This window comes from Hyperoodon ampullatus (assembly GCF_949752795.1).
Source record: "Hyperoodon ampullatus genome assembly, chromosome: 15".
Lineage (NCBI taxonomy): Eukaryota > Metazoa > Chordata > Mammalia > Artiodactyla > Ziphiidae > Hyperoodon > Hyperoodon ampullatus.
The window spans coordinates 61730266-61745892 of record NC_136928.1 but is presented as its reverse complement, the minus strand read 5'-3'; the positions used below and the strand labels follow the sequence as shown (position 1 = coordinate 61745892).

General features: G+C 36.6%; 1 protein-coding gene across 1 annotated transcript; it reads right to left on the bottom strand.

The window, feature by feature from the left end:
* Positions 1-14543: 14543 nt before the first annotated feature.
* LOC307064092 (GTP-binding nuclear protein Ran-like) lies at positions 14544-15089 on the bottom strand (the record flags this gene model as incomplete). Its single annotated transcript, XM_079720578.1, has 1 exon — positions 14544-15089. The coding sequence occupies one exon, from the start codon at positions 15087-15089 to the stop codon at positions 14544-14546; it is 546 nt and encodes a 181-aa protein (XP_079576704.1).
* Positions 15090-15627: the final 538 nt, after the last annotated feature.

Below are 15627 nucleotides of genomic sequence, written 5' to 3'. Positions count from 1 at the left end.
AACTCCACAGTTGTTTTAGTCTTAGACCTACAGTTACATAGATGTAACTCACTGATATTTCTTCTGCCACTCTCTCCTGTCATCTTTTTGTGGCCTCTAGAAAATTCATCCAGACAGCTTCATAGGAACAATATTCTTCATGTTCTTGCTGTTATTAATATATTATCAAACTTGATTTTTAGCCTTTTGAACACAGACTTGTGTTGAAATACTAATGAGGAAACATGAATGACGTGTTTGCTGGACACTTTTTCTTCTTTTGTTCTTTCCACTCTCTGCCTCTTGCTGTCTACCCGGTTACGGGGGCAGGGCTCTCAAGCCTTGTTTCTGCAAAGTGACTTTATGTCCCTTGGCAACGGGTGAATGATTTTGAGTAGGCGCCAGACCCAAGTTCAGTCAGTCAGAGTCCCATCTGTAGACATTTGGGGGAAAGAAGATGATAGAGATATAGATAGAGATAGAGATAGGGACAGGGACAGAGAGAGAGAGAGGGAGAGAGAGGGTCTTTCTCTGGGTGGCTGGACCTGTAAATAAGGCTGTTGATACCTGGTTTGTAGCTAGTAAATGGGAAAAGCAGAGATTAAAAAAAATAATAAATGGGGCAGTAGTACAGAGAGATGCAGAGCTAAGTGAGGAGGAAGACTTTCTAGGTTTCCTATAGATTCTAGTTTATGCTTCCAGTTTGTTCCTGAGACCTGCCTGCTTCTCTTGTTTCCATGAAACATCTTTATAACCTTATAATAAATTCACCTGTTTTACTGAAATAGATTTATTTTATTTGCAACTATAATAAGCCGACTCATACCCTGAATGTAATCACAGATCACAGTCCACCCAGCTAAAAAGAGTAAGAAAAACTAGATTAGATTACTCTTTCTTATCCTGCAGAATATTTTCAACGTAGAGTCACCATGTGAATACAGACTCTTTATTAGCTAGCTCAGTTACCAGATTAGATCTGGTTTAAGTACCAGGAACTTATTGGCTGGTCACTATAATACAATAGTGCAAAATTAAAAGCAACTGAGAGGTTCAGTCATTTGTATTGGTAGTGGCTCATTAAATCAGCCACATGAGCTGCAGGCAGGTACGTCTGGATTCACACAGCTTGCTACTCTTTCCCTTCAATTCTGCTGTGGTTATCTATGCTTGCAGCCCAGCCATTGGCTGATCTTAAAAGCAGTCTGATCAAAAAGCACACTTCCCCAGATAGGGCTATTTCTGTAGCCCTCACAGTCTATAATCCAAGGCATAGCAGCAGGGTTGAAGTATCCCCAGGTAACTGAATATTCTCTTGGTACTTTGAAGAGCAACCTGAACTTCCTAAGCTTCTCCAGAATTGTTGGGGACATGGTGGAGGTGGCTGAGGGAGGAGCTGTAGCCTTAGAAATCATCTCAGTCAGGCATCTTGGTAATGTGTAGGCCTGTTCAAAATACATACAAAAATGTAAAGCTTAATTAGTTTTTAGCTTAGAACTTGGTTGAAAACTTCATTTAGTCTTTTTATTTCTTTCCCATTATTGAGACAACAGATATTTTATTAAACAGAAAATAAAGGAAAATGAAACAAAGAAAAAAGTCACTCAGAGTTCTACCAACCAAAGAAAAACAATGTTAATTCTAGCACTTTGGTATTTTTTCTTTCTAGATTTTGTTTTTAACTTTTCAATATATTCTTTCATTTGCTTGGCATAATGTTGTATATTTACAATTCCGAATCTCTTTTTTATTCATGAATTTTCTGTATTATTATAAACTCAATGTAAATATTTTCAGGGGCTTCATAATATTCTGTGAGATGGATATCACATAGCTAATTAACCATCGCTTTGGGACATTAATATTTCTAATTTTGGGATTTTTTAATGTTCAAATAAATCTCTTTTGTATAAAATTTTTTGTATATGTAGAATTTTTTTGTACGTTAAATCTTCAGACATTTCTGCTCTGATTTTGAATATTTTATCTCTGGCAGTACGTCAGTCTCTCACCTTGGCCCAGCTTCCCTTTACATTTGCAGGGACTAGACCTGGGTCTGTGAACCGAAGGGGGCCCACGGCAGGTCTGGGAACGCTGAACTTGAACTGCTCATTTGAATGAATCTGAAATCTGGTTTGATCCCTTTATTTTCACCTCACTGCATCCCAAAGATGAGAACTGGCTGAGAACGTGCCCAGATTTGGCTCTGCCAGCTGGCAAGGCATCCCCAAATAATAAGAGATTATTAGAATCCTGCCCTTTTCCAGTGAGCTTTTATCCACATTCATCTTTGTGTTGTGCCAGTTAGGTACAGTGGTTTTCTTTGTATGCACCCTGGCAGCCCTATCCACATAGATTTGGGAGGAAAATCTCACAGAATGTGAGATCCTTTTAAATAACAGGAGTTTTGTTAATTTTAACCCAAAGATACTTGTGATGGCAGTGGGGCTGTGAGTGTCAGCTGCAGGTAAGGGCTCAGCTGCTAGGCTGCCTGTGTGGAACTTTGCAGATACTCCATTTCCTTCATGGCTACAGTCTTATTGAGGTCAGCAATTGATGTGAAACCAAAAAAGGGAATCAGAGACAGGGCTTCTAGAAGACATGACATCAGGAGTCCAGTCCTTGCTTTGGGTACCTTTATATGGCTCTGCTTAATTCCTTTTTGCAGAACTGGGGGTGGTGGTGGGCACTGCCCCTTCTCTGTTAGCAACCTGAACACTTCTAGTATTGGTAATTGAAGAGATATTGATGGATCTTGGGAAGGGGTTAACTTCTTTCCCTCTGGTTATTGTCATCAGTGGGCAGGGGGACATACTCAGGTGGTCAGGTGGTGTGTGGGAGCTGAAATTCCAGATAAGAAACAGTTGTCTTCATCTCAAATAGCGCCTCTACCTCCATCCCTGGGCCTGGGATACTGGGTTATTTCTCTGCTATTGCTGAAAGAGAAATGCCAGTATATTCCCATGGTGCGTGTGTTTGTGTGTGTGTGTATAATTAGTGAACTATTGCAACATAATGTTAGCTGCTTTTTTTGCCAGAGGGAATCTTATAGTATTTTATAAAATACTAGAATTTTAGAGCCAGAAGACACCATAGATATCCATTAAACTATGGATTAATAGATTATTTTTATAATTTTTTTTATAATTTAAAAAATTATAATTTTTTTCCACGATAATTTTTTTCTTTCATTTTTATTGAGATATAATTATCATAGAGCACTCTATAAGTTTAAGGTGTACAGCATAATGATTTGACATATATATCATGAAATGATTACTGCAAGTTTAGTCAATATCCATCATCTCATATAGATATAAAATTAAAGAAATAAAAAAATTTTTTTTTTCCCATGATGAGAGCTCTTAGGATTTACCCTCTTAACAATTTTCAGATATAGCATACAGCAGTGTTAATTATATTTATCATGTTGTATATTACATCCCTAGTACTTATTTACTTTAGAGCCATAAGTTTGTACCTTTTAATTGCCTTTATCCAGTTCCCCTTCCCCCACCCCACTGACTCTGGTAGGTACAAATCTGATCTCTTTCTCTATGAGTTTGTTTGTTTGTTTTTGAAGTATAATTGACATACAATACCATGTTAATTCCTCAGGAAAGAGATGCAGAGCAGTTTTAGGGAATTTTCCAAAGCAGAAGAGGTATTGACTCAGCCCCGTCTACAACCTGGGTATTCTGGCCTCAGCCAAATGGTCTTTTCATTACACAAAGTCTATTTTTGTAGTAAGAGAAAATTTTTTTCTGTATTTCTTTTCTTTTTTAAAACAAAACTACTTTGCTGAGGCAGGAGAAAGAATAACACAAAAGATTCATTATTATTACTGTTACTATTTAGCATACTATTTTATACTTGTTATTTTACTTTTTTATTTTTTATTTTTTTGCGGTATGCGGGCCTCTTACTGTTGTGGCCTCTCCCGTTGCGGAACACAGGCTCCGGACGCTTAGGCTCCGGACGCTCAGGCTCAGCGGCCATGGCTCATGGGCCTAGCTACTCGACGGCATGTGGGATCTTCCCGGACCAGGGCACGAACCCGTGTCCCCTGCATTGGCTGGCGGATTCTGAACCACTGCACCACCAGGGAAGCCCTATACTTGTTATTTTTAAAAAACACTTTACTGATGTATAATTAGCTTTCAGAAAGCTTTACATAATGAGTTTGGAGATGAGACTATACCTGTGAAACCATCACCACAATCTATGCCATAAACATATCCATCACCTTCAAAAGTTTCCTCCCCTCTCTTTATTATTATTATTATTTTTGTAAGAACACTTGACAAAAGTTCTACACTCTTCAAAATTGTAAGTATACAATACAGTATTGTTAACTATGGGCACTTTTAACTATAGCCTGTGTAGTAGATCTCTAAGACATTCATCTTGCATAACTAAAACTTTGTAACCTTTGACCTCCTGGCTTGCCCCTCCCCCTAGCCCTGGCAACCACCATTCTATTCTCTGCTTCTATGAGTATGGCTATTTTAGATCCCTTAGATAAGTGAGATCATGTAGTGTTTGTCCTTCTGTGTCTGACTTATTTCACTTAGCATAATGCCCTCCAGGTTCATCTATGCTATTGCAAAGAGCATGATTTCTTTCATTGTTAGCCTTCTTTCTTGTGTGTATGCACATTTTCTCTGTCCATTTATCTGTCAGTGGACATTCGCTTTGCCTCCATGTCTTGGCTATTCTGAATAATGCTGCAGACTAACATGGGAATGCAGATATCTCTTCAAGACCTTGATTTCAATTCCTTTGAATATATACCTAGAAATGAGATCTCTGGATCATATGGTAGTTCTCTTTTTAATTTTTTTGAGGAACCTCCATACTATTTTCTATAGTGACTGCACCAATTTACATTCTCAACACCAGTATATGAGAGTCCCTTTTTCTTCATATTTTCACCAACACTTATCTTTTGTTTTGTTTTGTTGACAATACTCATCTTAACAATTGTGAGGTGGCACCTCATTATGGGTTTGAGTTGCATTTCCCTGTGGTTAGTGATAATGAATGCTGATGAGCATCTTTTCATATACCTGTTGGCCATCTGTATGTCTTCTTTGGAGACATGTCTGTTCAGCTCCTTTGCCCTTTTTTAGATTCGTTTAATTAATTAATTATTTTTTTTGCTATTGAATTGTAAGAGTTCCTTGCAAATTTTGGATAATAATCCTTTATTAGACACATGACTTGTGAATATTTTCTCCCATTCCGTTGGTTACCTATTAATTCGTTGATTGTTTCCATTGCTGTTCAGAAGCTTTTCACTTTGGTGTAATCCCCCTTGTCTATTTTTGCTTTTGTTGCTTGTGCTTTTGATGTTATATCCAAGAATTCATTGCCAAGCTGATGTCAAGAAGCTTTTTCCCTATGTTTTCTTTCAGGAGCTTTATGGTTTCAAGGCTTATGTTTAAGTCTTTAATCCATTTTGAGGTGGTTGTTAATAGAGTTATCAGTGGAAAAACAATATATATAACATGATAACTATGTCTTTGTTGAATGGATATATTGAGAATCTCTGCTTTGCATATATCATGTCTATTTATTTTGTTGAATGAAAAGATGGATACAAAGCAGGACTACAAAAGACTTGATGCATCCTCCTGAAAACAAGTAAATTATAATGTTTTATCCTTCTTAAGGTTTTTTATTCTTAATTTTCTATCATGTAATATTTTTCTTGTTTATTTTCCTTTCACGTATGTGGGGGTTGAAGAGTGATGAAAATGTTTCACATCCCTTTGGACTCCTTCTTTTCCAGAGTTCTGCCAAATGGCCATTAATGAATTAAGTGTAGAGCAGGAGTCAAGAGACTTGAGCTGTCTCTCTTGAGTTTGGGCAGGTAATTTCGTCTGTCTGGGGACTTTCTACCCCTTAGGTATAAAATAAGTAATTGTTCTAAAGATGCATGTAGTTCCTCATAACTCAGAAATTCTGTGTCTTTAGCTTTATAATAAATATATATTGCTATGAGAGCTTGGTACAGGGCACTTTGCCTGGGCTTTTTTTTTTTTTTTTTCTTTTTCTTTGCGGTACGTGGGCCTCTCACTGTTGTGGCCTCTCCCGCTGCGGAGCACAGGCTCCGGACGCACAGGCTTAGCGGCCATGGCTCACGGGCCCAGCCGCTCCGCGGCATGCGGGATCTTCCCGGACAGGGGCATGAACCCGTGTCCCCTGCATCAGCAGGCGAGCTCTCAGCCACTGCGCCACCAGGGAAGCCCTGCCTGGGCTTTATAAACAGTTGTCTGATCAAACTTCTGTCATAAATGAATGATGGGAATCAATGAGCATTTATTTAATGAGCGGTTTATCCTCCTCCACTTCTCCCATCTTCTCAAAATGTACAGGTATATTTAAATGGGGGCACAGGAATCAGAAGAATTCAATATAGTGTTTTGTTGATTGGAAACAGAATAGTCTAGAGCCTGACAGACTTGTGTTTGAGTCCAAATTCTTCTCCTCATTCATGTGAATTACTTAATTCCTTTGAGGTTTAGTTTCCTTGTCTGTAAAACGGATGATTATATCCCTTCATTGGATCATTAAGAAAATTAAATGATATAGTGTGTAAAGTGCCTGGCATATAGTGAGTATCAGTAAATCTCTATTGATTTTCTGCTCTTTGAATTTTAGATTTGCCCTTGAGTAATTACAGAAATCATGCTACACACAGGTGGCAGTTGCTGGCCATCTCTGGTGTGCCTTAGCTTGGAGGTGCATTCCTCTGATTTCTGCCTCCATTTCACATGTCCTTCTTTCCCGTGTGTCTGTGTCCTGATTTCCCTCTCATTATAAGGGTCAGAGTCACTGAATGAGGGCCTGCCCTAGTCCAGTTTGACCTCATCCTAGCTTGATTACATCTGCAAAGGCCCTATTTCCAAATAAGATCACATTCACAGGTACTGGGTTTTACTTCTTCCTTTCCAATCTGCATTCATTTTGTTTCTTTTTCTTGCCTTATGATAGTAAATAGAACCTTAAGTACAATGTATTAGAGAAGTGCTGAGAGTGGTCATTCTTGTATTTTTCCTGATATTTGGAAAGAGTCTATTTTATCCCTATTAAGTATATTAGCTCTGAGTTTTTGATAGATGCCCTTTATTTGGATTCAGGAAGTTGCCTTCTATTGCAATTTGGCTGAGAGTTTTTTTTTTAAATCAGGAATGGGTTTTGGATTTTAGGAAATCCTTTTTCTTCATCTATTAAGATAATCATGTATTTTTTGGTTAAAATAATGAATTATATTGATTCTTAAAAATTTTTTATATTGATTCATATTTTGATTGTCAAACTAACCTTTCATCCCTGGGATAAATCCCATTTGGTAATGATATATTATCCTTTCTGTATATTGTTGTATGTTATTAAATTTTTATTTATTATGGAATATTTGCACTAATATTCATGAGGGATATTGGTCATTAGTTTTCTTTTCTTGTAATGACTTTGTTACGTTTTGGTATCAGACTAACAGTGGCCTCATAGAATGAGGTGGAATGGATTCCCTCTTCTTCAAGTTTATGGAAAGGTGTTTATAGAATTGATATTATTTCTTCCTTAAAAATTTGGTAGAAATAACCAATGAAGTCATCTGGGCTTGGAGTTTATTTTGTTGAAAGGTATTAGCTACAAATTTGGTTTCTTTAATAGGTATAGGAGTACTCAGAATATCTGTTTCTTCTTGTGTGAGGTTTAGTAGTTTGTGTGTTTCAAGGCATAAAGTTTTTCATATTTCCTTATTCTTTAATATCTGTAGAATCTATAGTGTTGTTACTTCTTTCATTCAATGCTGTTAATTTGTCTTTTTTTTTGCCCCAGTTTGTTTGACTAGAGGTTTACCAATTTAATCTCGAAGAAACAGTTTTTGGTTCAATTTCATTTTTCTATTTTTTCCCTTTTTTCTATTTCATTAATTTTTACTTTGATATTTATTATTCCTTTCTTTCTAGTTACTTTGAGTTTAACTAATTTGAGTTCTTGTTTTTCTCGATGCTTAAGGTGGAACTTTAAGTCATTGATTTGACTCCATTCCATCTTTCCTAAAATAGGTGTTTAGTTCCATGAATTTCCTACTAATCAATGTACCACAAATTTTGAGATGTTGATACGTTGTGTTTTCATTTTGATCCAGTTTAAAATACTTTCTAATATCCTCTGATTTCTGTTTTGATCCACAGGATATTCAGAAATGTGTTTTTTAGTTTCCAACTAGCTTGGGATTTTCTTAAGCTCTTTATTTATCTTTATCAATCTATTATTGATTTCTAATGTAATTACATTATGATTAAAACAACATACTTTTTATGACTTGGATCCTATTCCAGTTATTGAGACTTATTTTGTGGCCCAGAATATCATTTGTATAGGTAAAAGTTCAGTGTGCACTTGAATGTGTATCCTACTGTTGTTTGGTGAAGTATTCAGTAAATGTTAATTAGTTAGGTCAAGTTGGCTAATGGTGTTATTCAAATCTTTAAAATCTTCCCTTATTTTGTGTCTATTTGTTCTATAAATTATTGGAAGAGGGGTTGAAATACCCATCTGCAATTGTGGGATTTTCTGTTTCTCCTGGAAGTTCAATCAGTTTTTGCTTCATATATTTTGAAGCTCTGTTTTTAGGTGCATAAATATTTAGGAATGTTATATCTATTGATTAATACTCACTTATAATTATGAAATGGGCTTCTTTATCCCTACTAGTAATTTTTGCTTTTAAATATACTTTGATATTAATGCCAACACTCCAACTTTCTTTGATTAATGTTAATATGGTATATGTTTGTTCATATTTTTACTTTTAACCTATTTGTTTCTTTATATTTAGTGCATTTTCTTGTAGCAGTATATAGTTGTGTCTTAAAAAAAAATCTGTCTATAATTATTGATATGTTTTGGTTTAAATTGATCATCTTGCTATTTGCTTTCTGTTTGTCTCATCCATTTTTTTATACCTTATTTCCCCAATAATCTTCTTTTTGTTGGATTAACTTAATATATTTATGATTCTGTTTTACCTATATTGTTGACTTAACTAGATAGAGCTCTTTATTATAGTATTTGCTAGGTTTTATATATCTTTAACATCACATTCTAACTTCAGGTAAAATTATACCACTTCATGAACATTTTATGAACTTTTCAATGGTATACACCTTTTTCTCCCTGTCCAACTTCTGTGGTTATCCTCCCTGTCGAATTTTACAACTGTTATAAACCATGTTTATTCTTTTTTTAAAAAATTATTTATTTTATTTTTGGCTGTGTTTGGTCTTCATTGCTGTGCATGGGCTTTCTCTAGTTGCGTCGAGCAGGGGCTACTCTTTGTTGTGGTACATGGGTTTCTCATTACGGTGGTTTCTTTTGTTGTGGCACTCGGGCTCAGTAGTTGTGGCTCATAGGCTCAGTAGTTGTGGCTCATGGGCTTAGTTGCTCCGCGGCATGTGGGATCTTCCCGGACCAGGGCTCGAACCCATGTTCCCTGCATTGGCAGGCAGATTCTTAACCACTGCACCACCAGGGAAACCCCAACCATGTTTAATCTTACTATTATTTTTGTTTAAACAATTAATTGTCTTTTAAAATATATCTAAAATAATAAGAATAATATATTTTCCCATTTTATTGCCATTTTTAGTGCTCTTTATTCCTTGTGTAGATCTTTATTTCCATTTGGTATCATTTTCTTTCTGCCTGAAGGACTTTTTAAAAAAACATTTATTGTAGTAATGATCTGCTGGTGACGAATTCTTTCAGTTTTCTGCATAAGTCTTTATTTCATCTTCTTTTTTGAAAGAAATTTTCACTAGGTATAGAGTTTTAGATTGACAGATATTGTTTCACTAAGTTTTTGCTTGCATTTTTTCCAGACAAGAAATCAGCTGTCATTCTTATCTTTTGTCTCTTTGGATATAATACAACTTTTTTTCCCTCTGACTAATATTTTTTATTTATCACTGATTTTGAGCAGTTTAATTATGACATACCTTGGCATATTTTCTTCAGTTTCTTGTGCTTGGGGTTCCTAAAATTCTTGGCTCTATGGGTTTATAGTTTTCAGCAAATTTTAAAGAATTGTAGCCATTATTTTTTTCAAGTATTTTTTTCCACCACCTCCATCATCCCCCAAACCCAGAGACTCCACTTATACATATATTAGGGCTGCTTGATTTTGTCCTACTCTTCATGGAGGCATTGTTCATTGAAAAAGCTTCCCTTTAGTTCATTTTGGGTAGTTTTATTGCTACATATTTAATTTCATTAATATTTTTTTCTCCAATGTCTAACCTGCTCTTAATCTTATCCAGTCTGTTTTCATTTCACATGTTACATTTTCACCTTTAAAGGTTTGATTTGGATCTCTTTCTCTCTCTCTTTCTCCTCTCTACTTAAATCTCTGAATGTATGATATGTAGCTGTAATAACTGTTTTAATGTCCTTGTTTTCTAATTTCAACATATGCATCAATTTTGAGTCATCTTTGATTTATTACATTTAAAATTTTATTTTCCTTGTTGTTTTTTTGGTCTGGTAATTTGTTACTGTATTCCATCTGTTGTAAATACTACATTGTTTGGTGTTTATAGAAATAAATTTTTCTTAATTTAGAAAATACTTTTTTATTACTATAAATATTCTTGTATTTTGTTCTGGAATACATTTAAGTTATTTAGAAGGGTTTTGTTTCTTCAGCTCTTGCATTTACTTACAATTTGTTAGGTGTAACTGTAGCAGTGCTCAGTCTAAGGAGAATTACTCCACTAATAATACAAGACTGCTCTTTGTAGTCTATCCAAAACTCAGTGAATCATGAGGGTTTTCATTTTGGCTGGTGGGAACAGACACTATACCTGGCCTTGTGTGAGTGTTGAGCATTATCACCTCTAATCCTTTTGTGTGACTCTGCTCAGCTTCAGGAATTTTCCTCATATACACTTGCTGATTATTACTCAGCTGAACACTGAGGGGTCCCTTTGTGAGCTTAGGAATTCTTTCTCTGTATATCCTTCTTCTCTTTGGTGTACTGTCCTAAGAACCTTCTTCACAGACTTTTACCTCTTTCTCCTCAAGTTACAAGGTACACTCTGCTCTGCTTAGATTCCCTCTACCTGCACCATGATTTGAAACTTGCTTAAGGAAGTAAACTAGAGCAACTATAGATATCACCTTATTTGTTTTCTGTCTTTCAATGATCACTGTCCTTTATTGCCTGATATCCCATGTCATGAAAACAATTTAAAAAATATTTTGTCATTTTTTGTTGTTTCAGGCTGGTGTGTACATCTGGCCAGAAGCAGAAATTTTCAGTTGTCTTGAAATCTTAGTTAAATACTGTATGGATTTTTTTTTCAACTTCTCTATGCTTATATCAAATCTCCCAAATAAGACAGTGAACTCCTCTAGGACAGGGGATTCATCTTAAACTTGGGCATGTTCCGTGTAACACTGTGTAGTTTGCTGTAAATTTTAAAAGTTACTGGTACAAGGGTAATGACTGCATAGGAATTATTTGCAATATTCCTTGTCTATCACACGATATTTAATAATGTCGTCTTGAGTTTATTGTTATCTGTGCTCCTCTGAAGGAAGAGGAGGGCTGAGTCAGTCTGGCTTTGAGTGGAAGTAGGAGTTACAGGGCTTGAGACCCTGGGTTGTAAACGAAATTTACAACTGGGTAGAAAAGTTAAAGACCAAATGTTGAGTGAAAGTCAGGAAAAGGAAATACAGAGGAACCCAGTGTGTGGGATTCCAGTGAGGAGCCAAGAGTATGGAATCTGCGAACAAGGATAAAGGGGGAAAAAAGCAGTCCTGCAAATATCCTGAGGTATGTGCTGGATGATATCCATTTGAATATTTTTAAAAAATCACCTGGCATAGAAATGGTAAAAAGGTGAGTGAATCTGGCATAAAGAGACAGAAGTTTTATGGAAAACTCACTTGATGCACATTAACTCTAACCGGCTCTTCTCCCAATTCTGTTAGTGTGGCTCTAATCGCTACATTAGCTCTATAAACCCCGCCATCCTGCTTATTTGGAGAGGTTTCCTGGCTTTGTTGCTTTATAACTAAGATATTTGTAAACATAATAAACACTCCCACAAAACATCCGTCTCAAAATTGGTTCACTTTCTTCATAAAGGAGCCAGAAATTCTGGTATGATCACAATAAAAAGATCATGCTGTTTGTTATACTAAGGGCATTTCATTACCTTAGCAAGTGTTTTAAATGAATAATAAGTTTAAAACCCAAACAGAGTATTATAAGGTAATATCACAAAACATTTCAGAATTATTTGCTCTTTGTTCAGATACTATAGCTTCTAGGTAGAGCAGTGTCTGATAGGCCTTACTCGATATAACCATAAATTTCTGTGGTTTCTACCCACCCATCAGATTCCATAAAAGCCAGATAAAAATTCCTGAAGATCATTTAAAATAATAATAGAGCTATGTCCTGGCACTGTGATGAAGGCCATGCAATATATTATCACATTTAATACTTGCAATAATGCTATGAAGTTGGTATTATTATTATTTCCATTTACTAGAGGAAAATCCAGTATAGAGAGTTTAAGTAACTTGTCCTAAGTTGCTGGTTTTCAGGAAGATCAACATCAGATCTGTTTGATTTCAAATTTCTTAATCACTGTTCTGCATGATTTTCTCTCATTCTCTCTTTTGTCTCTTTTTTGGAGGGAAGGACTGAGCTACAAATTCAACAGGCTTTACATAATACCAATTTATCATTATTTCACTTAGTCAAAATGTGTTATAGACAATGTTTTTGTCCCCCCAAATACACTTGTTGAAACCTAATCCCTAGTGTGATGGTACTTGGAAGTGAGGCTTTGGGGAGGTGATTGGGTCATGAGCATAGAGCCCTCATGAATGGAATTCGTGCCCTTATGAAAGAGACCCTCATCAGCCATGCGAGGACATAATGAGAAGATGGTTGTCTATGAACCAAGAAGTGGGCTCCCATTAGACACCAAAACTGCTCCCACCCTGATCTTCTTCCCAGTTTCTCAGAGCTATGAGAAATGTCTGTTGTTTAGGCCACCTAGGCTATGTTATTTTATATTTTGTTATAGCAGCTCAAATAGATCCAAGGCCATTCTAGAATATGTTCTTAGAATTCATCAAAAGGCCCTGACTTTGTAATTAAAGGGTTTGCTTGAATTAAGAGTCTCTCTTCCACTCTCTGCTACTACCTTAAAAATGTATTTCAGGATAAAATGGCACTGTCTACCCATAAAAATTCATAAAACACAATAGGTTTTCTATATTTTTGCTACTGTAAAATTCAGATTAACTTTCCTTTTACTGGAACTCAATGCAAACCAAATATGAATGGTTTATTGGGAGGGAGAGAATTTATCTGGAGGTTGTGGACATTCCCTCACAATGACTGATAGGGGGCAGCAGAGGGCTTTCCAAGTGAGCATGGCTGAGGCCAGATGAGAAAAGCTTTCCTTGGGTGTGTTGGGAGTGGGAATAGAGAGAAGGGTGAGCAGTGGTGGAAAGGGTTATCAGAAATCATGAAAGGAAGGAGAAAAAGCAATCAAGTCATGGATGTAGCTAGGCCAGGTAGGAGAGAGTCAGAGAAATTGCCAATTAGAGTTGAAGATAACAACCAGTTAAATAGACAAAACCCCATCTGCAGGGCTTTCTGTCTAGTCCTATCCAGCTTCAAGCTATGAAGAAATATAATTACAGATTTAAAAAATCTTAGGTGGGGGCCTCCCTGGTGGCGCAGTGGTTGAGAGTCTGCCTGCCGATGCAGGGGATACGGGTTCGTGCCCCGGTCCGGGAGGGTCCCATATGCTGCGGAGCGGCTGGGCCCGTGGGCCAGGGCCGCTGAGCCTGCGCGTCCGGAGCCTGTGCTCCGCAACGGGAGAGGCCACAACAGCGAGAGGCCTGCGTACCACACACACAAAAAAATCTTAGGTGGCACCAGTCACAATCTTATATACTTTTTATTTGATATTATATTTGTTGGTTATTTTTATTACATTTATTATATTTGTTACATTTATATTTATTATTTAATTCTCATGAAAATCTCATAAATTCTTTTTTTTATTTGAAATACAACTTTATTCTGATTCTAAATGAAAAGGAATGGGAATGACAGTAAAAAACAAGATTCTACCACTGAATATAGTGATGTGACTGTAACAGTCTTATATTTGAAACCCAAGGAGGAAACAACTGTGTTGCAAAACAGCTAAATATGCAGGTCCAAAAAATGAAGGTTTTTTTTAACTGCCACATTCACTCCGAAGCCCATTCATCTCCTTTAGCATCCCAAAGATAAGCACATGTTCTGCTTAGCTATATAATAAAGTGGCAAACACGCTGCACCACTGACATCACAGGACAGTTACCTGTAAGACTAGACTTCTGACTCTGGGCTCCAGCTTCACTTTCTCACGTGTCATCATCTTCATCTGGGAGAGCAGTTGTCTGAGCAGCCTCTAGATCATGCTTATACCGCACTGCCAAGGCTGGGTCCATGACCACCTCTGGCGGGTTCATCGCATGGCGATGAACTCCAAGTTAGGGTCTCTGATCAGTTTTCTAGCAAGCCAGAGGAAGGGCTTTTCAAAGTTGTAGTTACTTTTGGCAGAAATGTCATAGTACTGAAGATTCTTCTTCCGGTGGAAGACAATTGACTTTGCCTTAACCTTTCTGTCCTTAATATCCACTTTGTTGCCATACAACATGATGGGGGTGTTTTCACACACTCGTACCAGATCTTTATGCCAGTTAGGCACGTTCTTGTAAGTAACTCTCGATGTTACATCAAACATTATAATGGCACCCTGAGCTTGGATATAATAGCCATCTCTCAGTCCACCAAATTTCTTCTGACCAGCTGTATCCCATACATTGAACTTAATACATCCTTTGTTGGTATGGAACACAGAGGGATGGACCTCAACACTCAAGGTAGCTATATACTTCTCAGATTCACTAGTCAGATGATGTTTCACAAATGTATCAGCAGTTTTTCCAGTACCACCATCACCACCCAATACAAGTTTGAACTGAACTTGGGGTTCTTCTTGGGCAGCCATCGTGATGTTACTTCCAGAAGCATCTCTGTGCCCTTCTGACTGAGCTCATAAATTCTTACAAAAATCCTATGGTGGGGATTATCCAAATATTACAAAAAAAGAAACTAAGCAAGTGCAGAAAATTTGGGGTTAGATCTTAAGGCTAACCTAATCTCAGATCATAGGCTTTCTCCCTTAAATTCTCAACAAAGTGACAGTTTTCTTCCAGTAAAAGATTATTTCTGCACCCAGGAAATTTGAAGAAAATCAATGCAGCGGTATTTTAAAAATTCCAAGTTCCCTTTATAAATCTACTTTTTGTCTAAGCAATATTCTTTATTTTTTTAATTTTTATTTTAACATCTTTATAAGCAATATTCTTTAGAACACACTTATTGGAATGAAAATCTTTTCTTGGAGATTTGTAGTTCTTTGGGATACCAATCAAATAATTTAATTATCAAATTATCTGAAGGTAATAAGAGAATAGTAGGTATTAGACTAGGGAGTCCCTCAGTTGCAGAGGTGTATGTGACCTTGAGGGCTTCAGTTACTTATA